This window comes from Syzygium oleosum, unplaced genomic scaffold, assembly GCF_021117445.2.
Source record: "Syzygium oleosum isolate NSW1041296 unplaced genomic scaffold, Sole_v2.1 Sole_v2.01, whole genome shotgun sequence".
In the NCBI taxonomy this organism is placed as follows: domain Eukaryota; kingdom Viridiplantae; phylum Streptophyta; class Magnoliopsida; order Myrtales; family Myrtaceae; genus Syzygium; species Syzygium oleosum.
The window spans coordinates 22468262-22476820 of record NW_026607485.1 but is presented as its reverse complement, the minus strand read 5'-3'; the positions used below and the strand labels follow the sequence as shown (position 1 = coordinate 22476820).

Genomic DNA, 8559 nt, shown 5'->3' with positions numbered 1-8559 from the left:
ACTAAATTGGCACTAATGCAAAAGGTTTAGGACTTTTTTGGCACTTTTCCCTCAAATACTAAAAGAGAAAAAGTATAAGCAAAAAGCGAAATGGCCAAAACCACTTCCCAAAGATAGATACTAAGATTTCACTTTTCAACAAAACTTAAACTATGTATTTGTTGTGACTTACATTTTTAAAAATTGTCTAGGTTTTACTTTTGAGGTAGAGATTTGAGATATATTTAATATAGGGCGCTTCGTATATTAAAACGACAAATCTTAACATCCAAAGTTAGGGTAATACGAAACCTTCTTTTCTTAAGAAATGGAAATAATTTTTATTTTTTGTGGGAAATTTAAAAAGGGAAACTTCAAATAAGTTTGATCTGCATCTGCTACACAAAATTGAAAACACAGACAAAACCAAAACGCTTTAGAGAATGAAGATAGGAAGCAGTGGTGTGCCTACTTCATAATGAGAGATCAATGAGATTGTTCCGCTACAATCTGCAAAGAGGAAATCCGAAATTGTAATGACTCTTTCACACTCACTCACAAGGCTTTTCGACCTTGATTACCCCCGAAGAAGCCTCACAAGAAATATTCAAGAAAATCTTTGTCCCTTAATTTCTTATGATGCTTCTCTAAAAACGTCCGAACAAACTGATTCGGACCCATAGAAGCTCGCCATGATTTGCCACTTATTCCGAACGTCGGCCATGTGATTTAGGATGTCCGAAATGTGTCCTCGCGCATTCTAAACTATTCCACCTGCTCCATATGTCCTCGAATCCAATTCAAGCCGTTCCAAACCAAATCGGCACTAACTTCGAGCCACATTCAACAACCACAAAATTCACTTTTCCTAGCAAGTAGAGTCACTGTTATCAACTCTTACGACTCTATCCAGCTACTACTTCATTTATACTGTTGTGAAGACAGAAATGAGGAGCATATAGCTGGCCGAAACACACCAGTTTGAAAGCAGAAGCTATGCAGAGAGCATTAGAAGAGGAAGAGAACACTAAATAGATATAGACTGTATAAAAAAAGCACAGGCTCAATGGACCATGTGCCATCTCTGTGAATACACAAGAGGGAGGAGGACAGGAATGTAAAAAGAAAAGAGGATAAGTCCCAGCCGAGCAAGCAGATGGCACAGGAACACCCATCAGTAAATGAGGGAAGAAATGATTTTGCAATCGATGGCTTTATGATTGAAGGATGTGAGAGAGAGAGAGAGAGAGAGAGAGAGAGAGAGAGGGAGAGAGGGGGAGGAAGGGAGAGACTTTTTCAGCAATTCCAAGGCTTTCTTTTTGACACAGGAAAGAAGGGGCTATCGAGGGGCTACTGATTGATAGCCTCTTGTCTCTCTTTAAGGTGAAATTGCTGTGTTTTTTCTGCTTTTCCTTTCTTTTCTTTTTGGGCTCTTGCCTTTATTTTTCCCCCTTTTTTTAGTCTTTTTGACTTTTGGGTTTTGCTCCACCTTTTCTCACTGATCTCGACACCCAATGCCCCCAAAAAAAAAAAAAAAGAAATGAATTTAAAAGAACAAAGTAAGGGAAAAAGAATGGAAAAATATAATAGGGGTGGTCAGCATCAGTGACTCAAAGGGATGAGTGCAGGGTGCAAAGTGCAAAGTGGGGTTGTGAATGAGCTTTCACGTCAAGCGCAACGATGAGATTTGTGAAACTGAGATGGATGGAGACATTGCCTTGCATGGATTTATTACGGGGACCAGTCAGTTCCTAGGGTTTCTATGGGGTGCTACTGTTATTATCTTTGCCTATGTCTCGTGCTCCCATTTTGACTCAGTCACTGGCCCTTCTCTTCTTCTGCTTCTGTTCACGATGTTGAGTTTCCTCCAACCATGTTGGTGAAATTCATCTTCTCATTATTAGCACAGCTCGCTCTGTCTGCATAAAAGTCCTATGTGAAAGGCGCATGTCTTAAACCTAGCTAGCAATTGATATGGAGGCAAGCCTAGCTCCAATGTAGTCTAAGGGATTATGGAGCTATATGGTCCGTGTGCAAGTATCAATGTCTAGTTTTCAATAATGAGGCGAGGCGTGATGCTTTGGATTATCGACTTGCTAATATCAGACTCTTTGGATAGAAATACTCGATTAGACTAGACATTCACACAAAAGATAAAGAGAAGGCCCTTGGACTTTATCCCAAGAGGAACACCCCGATGCTTAAATCCTCGAGTATCTTTTGTCCATGTTTGCGTGTGACAAAGAGAGACCATACCTTTTAGGACACCCTCGACGTCGTTTATAACCAATGTCGACAAAAATTCGGTCTTTCTCATCTTTTCTTTCTTTCTTTCTTTCTTTTCATTCAATCGTGCCGATAAAGAGTTGGAGAGTCGATTTATTCGGAGGACCGAATGTGACATACAAGTTCATGTTTTAGATTGTTAGCTCAACTCTGTCCGGATTCCCTCAGTACCATGATATCGATCAGGAACATGATCCGCTCAGGTATAGGGTCAACACCATTTGGGGTCAGAAAACCTGGGTCAAACATTTGACTATTGGTTGGACCTCGGACCTGGCTTTGGGAGATTGGGAGCTTCATCTTGGGCCTTTTTATGTTTGAGCTAGATATCCGGCCCACAATATCTATTTGGACCATCGTCTCTAGGCCTACCCGTTGCCGAGCCCGTTAATCACGCCGCCTCCAGCTCTCCGGACGCTGCTGCTGCGGCGTTCATCGGCCCTTCGAGGACCTTTTTTTAGCAGGGACGGCACGCGTTCGGCAACCAAATAGAGAAACTCTCGATTTCCAGAACGACTCCGACCAAAAGGAATCTGCAGAGCGTTCTTAGGCAGGCGCCATCAGGGGCACTCGTTTAAATGCAAATCGTGATTCGAAGATGATAACGAAGCAAACCCGCATGCCGTCGCGACCTTAGTTTCGATGGACCCCCAGTAGTAGTTAATTCCAAACGGGCATGGATTTCTTTTCCATGAGACAGAAGACGAACAGACGAACGTAGACAGGTCAAAAGCATACTCAACTTCTTGTAAGTTTATTGGGCTTTGGCCACTTGAACTGGCTCAGATGCACATCTGTGAGCGTTCTTCACTCATGCCCAGTGTACTTGTAGAGCACAATGAGCCCTAAAGCCCCAGAACCATTTCTCTAAACTTTGATTCAATATGCAATATCATCGTTGGACTTTTAATTTATTCAATATGGTCCCTGAACTATTAATGAATGTTCAATTTAGTCCGTAAATTATATGAAAATGTTCAACGTCGTTCTTTCGTTAATTCGAGTTAACGGAATTAATGATGTGGCTGCCAATCCATTAAGTGTGAACGGTGCACGACAAAAAAAGTTGCGCGGCCAAGTAAGATATTCATCTCAAATAAGGATATAATTATTCACATCATCGAAAAATGATGGACGTGTTAACGACTTGATTTTTTTTCCTTTTTTGAAGTAGATGGATAAAAAAAATGACACGTTCATCAAATAACGTACAATTTGTCGTTTGAGCAAATCAAATGACCGGATTGAATATTTACCAATAGTTTATGGATCACATTGAAAAAATTAAAAATCCAGGGATGACACTGCATATTGAACCAAAATTCATAGACTAATTACTCAAGACTAATTACTCATTTTCCTCTTTTTTTTTAATTTTTAAGATGTTGCGTATGTATAATCGAGTTGATCCTTTTTCAGAACTTTTCTTTGAGAAACTGAAACATCGCTTGTTAAGCTCGAGCAATTTTGCAAAAAATAATCCTTTTAATTCAATACATAGACCACTTAAAATGCACACCCCTCTTTATGTATAAGCAAAAAAAAATTGGAAAAAAAAAGTAGTCATGGACGACATAAAGAAAACTGAAAAATCGAAAAAATAAATTTACTATTTAAATGGTATTTTGTCGAAAATCAAGTATCATTTATTTGAAGTGGGCACATATATAATATGCTTGATATGTTGGCCATTGTCATTGGCCACCAGCTAGGGGCAGCATTTTTTTTTTATTTTTTTTTGGGCTAACAATGACAAACCAATAGGAGGCAATTGTTACAATGATTTTAGTAAAATAAACAGTTTCCCAATTTTACTATCCTCCAAGAAAACAAAATTAAAAAGAGAAAAAAATCGCGAAAAACTTTAAATTATGCCGGCCGTGACACCAAAACCTTGTACATTTTGGATTTGTCATCAAAACCGTGAACTTGTAGCAGTGCGGCAAAAACGCCTTCTATCTACCTAAAAATATCACAAGTTTAATCCACCAAAACACCGAAACCCCCAAAACTTGCACCATTGTGACAACAATCTAGGGATTTTTGCCGGTAGTCGGTACAGGCTTGGAGCTTTTGGCGATGCTAAAACCAATTTGGGATATTGGTGTTACAGCGGGTATAATTTAGGACTTATAATAACGCGATAAAAAGTTTGGGGCATTAGTGTTACAGTTGGTATAATATAGGGTCTTTGATGATATTAACTTACGAACGAAAACAAACTACATAGCCTTATTTAAATTGTTACTGCTTACTTACATGTGTAACCTCGGAATTTTGTGCATTTTCTAGCCTCCACATGCATCCTATGCATCCCATGATCACAATTGCTCTGGCCCGTCCCTCCTCTTCGACCTTTCTCAGGAATCATAACCCACATATAATTCGCCTAACAAAAGCTAATACGATCGGATTAAAAAAAAAGGACTAGGCACGACGGTGTCCTCAAAACATCAGTAGGCGTTAAAATAACAATCAGATATTCAGTGTGCCGTTTGTTTCGCAGAAGATAAATGAAAAACTATGATTGCTTGTATCGCTTACAAATATCGTTGAACCAATCACCTCTTCATGATTCGTGAAATTATTTAGACACGAATTATTATTGACGATGAAGATATTATTTGTTGATTAATTATTTTAAATAATTATTTTTAGGAGCTTTGAAAATTAAGGTACATATTTGGGACAACCACTTGGAGCGGAAGACAGCCCACCGTTTCCCCAGAGCGTGGGGCCCCCCTGGTCCAGATCTTGCCCCGGGAATATTCCATTATCCGATATTGAAAATCCATTTTTGATCCCATCGCATATTCGCATTATTCTTTTTCGTGAATAATGCCGCGGCACTCCCTTTTTTTTTTCGTCTTCTTTTTATCAAGAAGTGGCGCGATAAATATTAAGTGATTATTTAAAATTTTTATTTTAATTCCTAATTCTAACGTCCAAGTTCCTAAATTTTCTCTTGGAAAAATAGAGAATATAGCGTGTTGCTTTTTTTTTTTTGACTTATCTGAATAAAGCTGAAGGACTAGGGAGCTTTTGCTCCCTTCGGATAATTTCCTACCACGGATTTACCCAATTATTCTAAGGAAAATGACGAGCCAAAGAAAGAAATGACAAGAAAGAGGCAAGTTCCGTTAATCATTTTATCCGAAAAAAGAAACGGGGGAGGCAATACCAAATTTGAAAATCCCGTAATTTGAAAAAATGCATTTGAGCGGATAAATAGATAATAGCGCTTTAATTATATCGGATCAAGAAAGCGGGCCTGAATCGGGTTAGCGGAGCTCAACACGACACGTTAGCGAGATTGGGAATAAAAAAAAAAACGATGGATTTAAAACTGCCGACGAGCGCGTCGCGTGCCCGACACGTGGCGAAGTACGATTGGCGGGTCGGCGTTGGACGGATGCCATTTTTTTTTTTAATAGTGCCCTTTTTTTCTTTGGTCGGATTTTTTTTTTTTAGTTGACTGTTAGGTTTTTTTTTTGGGGGGGCAAACAAAGTCGCTGGTCGACAGTGGTTGTGAAGTTATGTCCCCACGCATTATTTTAACTTGGGAATTTTTATCCACGGGCCAGCTTCGATTTTGGGGTTCTATAAAAGGGGCGCTCCCCCATTTTTTTACCATTTACGTCGAAAGGAACACCGAAGAACCGAAGAAGAAGAAGGAGGAGGGGTCGTCTTTCGTTCTCGAGGGAGAGAGAGAGAGAGAGAGAGAGAGAGAGAGAGGAGGGACACGCTCTCTGTGTGTTCAACGTTCTTGGATTGTCAGTCTTTCTCCTTCCCTTTGTCTCTCTGGTTTTGAGGCCCCCCCCCTTTTTCTTTTTTCCTTTCGTGCGAAGCTAGCCTCAGAGAGAGAGAGAGAGAGAGAGAGAGAGATGGGCGGTGGTGGTGAAGTGTGCAGCAGAAGGATGGCTCTTGTGGGTGGCGTCGGGCTGGTGGTGCTCGCGTTGGCGCTGGTCTCGGCTCGTGCGGAGCTCCGGAGGTTCGAGCAGCCCGTGAAGCCCGACGGGTCGATCGGGTTCCTGGTGGTGGGCGACTGGGGTCGACGTGGTGATTACAACCAATCTCGGGTTGCTGTCCAGGTATAATGATGCAACCACCTCTCTCGCTCGTCGTATGCTCGTTTGGTCAGATGTCTGAGAAAGGCTGGAAAGTCAAGTCGGTGCCTGCATTTCTGTTTTCCTCCTGCTTAAACAAGAGAAAGGTCGGATTTTTTCTGGAGTTCTCAAGAGCATGGCTTCTGGGTTTATGCCAAGATCATCATGGCCTCTCCTTTTTCCCCCCCTTTCTTTAGCTTTTTTTCTCCAATGGAAGAGAGTGGTTCCTCTCTCTCTCTCTCTCTCTCTCTCTCTCTCACGCATTGAAAAACCAACTGCAAAACTTAGTTTATTATATTTGCCCTGTCGCATCTCGTCCCTCAATAATTTTGCTGGTGGTTGCACTCCACGATCGCCTGTTATCTCTGAGTTTGGAGGACCAATACACCGATGGTTTTTCCTTTTTCTTTTCCTTTTTCCTTTTTGGCAAAGTGGGATTACAGCCTAATGACATCACATTGAAATACCATATATTAAAAATACATTTTTTTTTTATGTGATTCTTATGCTTTGGTGCAGATGGGGAGGGTTGGGGAGAAGCTAGACATAGACTTTGTGGTATCAACAGGAGACAATTTCTATGACAATGGCTTGACTGGTGAGCATGACCCTGCTTTTGAGGAGTCATTCACCAACATCTACACTGCCAAGAGCTTGCAAAAACAATGGTACAGTGGTTAGTATCACCACCTCTATATCGAGATGTTCCATTTAGTTTTTAAATTATTCTTTTGTGTTGACATTATGAACTTTTTTTTTGATTTTTTTGGTGGGTTTCCTCTTGCAGTGCTGGGCAACCATGATTACAGAGGAGATGCAGAGGCACAGTTGAGCCCTCTCCTGAGAAGAATTGATAGGAGATGGCTCTGTTTGAGATCTTTCATTGTCAATGCAGGTTGATTTTACATTCTCGCAACATTTTTTGTTTACCAACATCACCTACCTTCAGCTTGACTTTGTTGTCATGTAATGAACGCGTTCATGAATTAAGAACCTTGATGATTTGCTGCTTTGGATTCCACCCAGAATTGGTTGAGATCTTCTTCCTGGACACCACCCCGTTCGTCAAATCCTACTTCACCGATGCAGAGGGACATACCTACGATTGGCGCGGCATTAAATCGCGCAAGACTTACATCGCCAACCTGCTTAAGGTAATCGATTAAGACGAGCTTCGATAAGATCATGTAATCGATCTATTCAAAGCTCATTTGATAGCTAAGCCAGTACTCATGGACATTTGCGGCATATCTGAGTCTTGATCCGATCCTGTTGTGTAGGATGTGGAATCGGCGCTGAAGGCGTCAACCGCGAAGTGGAAGATCGTCGTCGGCCACCATGCTATCCGAAGCATAAGTCATCATGGCGATACTAAAGAGCTCCTCAAGTATCTCCTCCCGATTCTTCGGGTAAATCAAAGTTCCAGAGCAGCTTTATCTTTTTGCTAATCAAGCAACAGAAGGGTTTTCTGCTGCTTAAGCTCGATCTAAAGCTTCAATTTTGTTCCTGAATTTCAGGCGAACAGCGTTGACTTCTACGTGAACGGGCACGACCATTGCCTCCAACAGATTGGGGACACCGAAAGGTAATTAACATGCAATCAATATTCTCTGCGCAAAGATGTGCACAAGAATTGGTATCCTGATTTACTAAGTGGCTGATGGTCCATTCTCTTTTCTTCGTGCAGCCCAATACAATTCCTAACGAGCGGAGCAGGGTCGAAAGCATGGAGGGGCGACATCAAAGAAACTAACATAGGCGACGTGAGCTTCTTCTACGACGGGCAAGGGTTCATGTCCGTGCGCTTGACTCGGTCCGACGCGGAGATCGCCTTCTACGATGTCTTTGGCGAGGTCTTGCACACGTGGACCGTGTCGAAGCAGCTTCACTCCGCAATCTAGAGATATACCCATTTGAGCAGAGAGAGAGGGATCTCTCACTGAAGGCACCGTGTATCAGTATGGGCCTTTGATTTTGTACATGAGTTTCAGTGATTTATTTTGTTAGATGTAATATCACTAGGAGAGTGGTGCCTGAGCAAAGCCCCAATTGGAGGCACCATGTACCCGTATGGGACAAGAGTACCTTTCTAAATTAAAAGCTTTGGGGGTTATTCGAGAAACAGAGGTTACCCGATGTCACAAATCCCAATCGAACTTTTGGCTAGAATAAAATCGCAATATTCAAA

At 41.4% G+C, this 8559-nt stretch overlaps 1 protein-coding gene across 1 annotated transcript; it reads left to right on the top strand.

Moving 5' to 3' along the window:
- Window positions 1-6003: 6003 nt before the first annotated feature.
- Window positions 6004-8559, top strand: LOC115690682 (purple acid phosphatase 17). Its single transcript, XM_030617116.2, has 7 exons — window positions 6004-6356; window positions 6891-7047; window positions 7159-7266; window positions 7398-7525; window positions 7652-7780; window positions 7889-7956; window positions 8059-8559. The coding sequence occupies exons 1-7, from the start codon at window positions 6150-6152 to the stop codon at window positions 8270-8272; spliced, it is 1011 nt and encodes a 336-aa protein (XP_030472976.1). The 5' UTR covers window positions 6004-6149; the 3' UTR covers window positions 8273-8559.

What these genes read in the sequence shown, in the direction of transcription:
- LOC115690682 (XM_030617116.2), top strand. Translation starts at nt 6,150, where the DNA reads ATGGGCGGTGGTGGTGAAGTGTGCAGCAGAAGGATGGCTCTTGTGGGT. An exon ending in GCAAAAACAATGGTACAGTG is followed by an intron (nt 7,048 to 7,158) that starts GTTAGTATCACC and finishes TTCCTCTTGCAG; the next exon opens with TGCTGGGCAACCATGATTAC. An exon ending in ATCTCCTCCCGATTCTTCGG is followed by an intron (nt 7,781 to 7,888) that starts GTAAATCAAAGT and finishes CCTGAATTTCAG; the next exon opens with GCGAACAGCGTTGACTTCTA.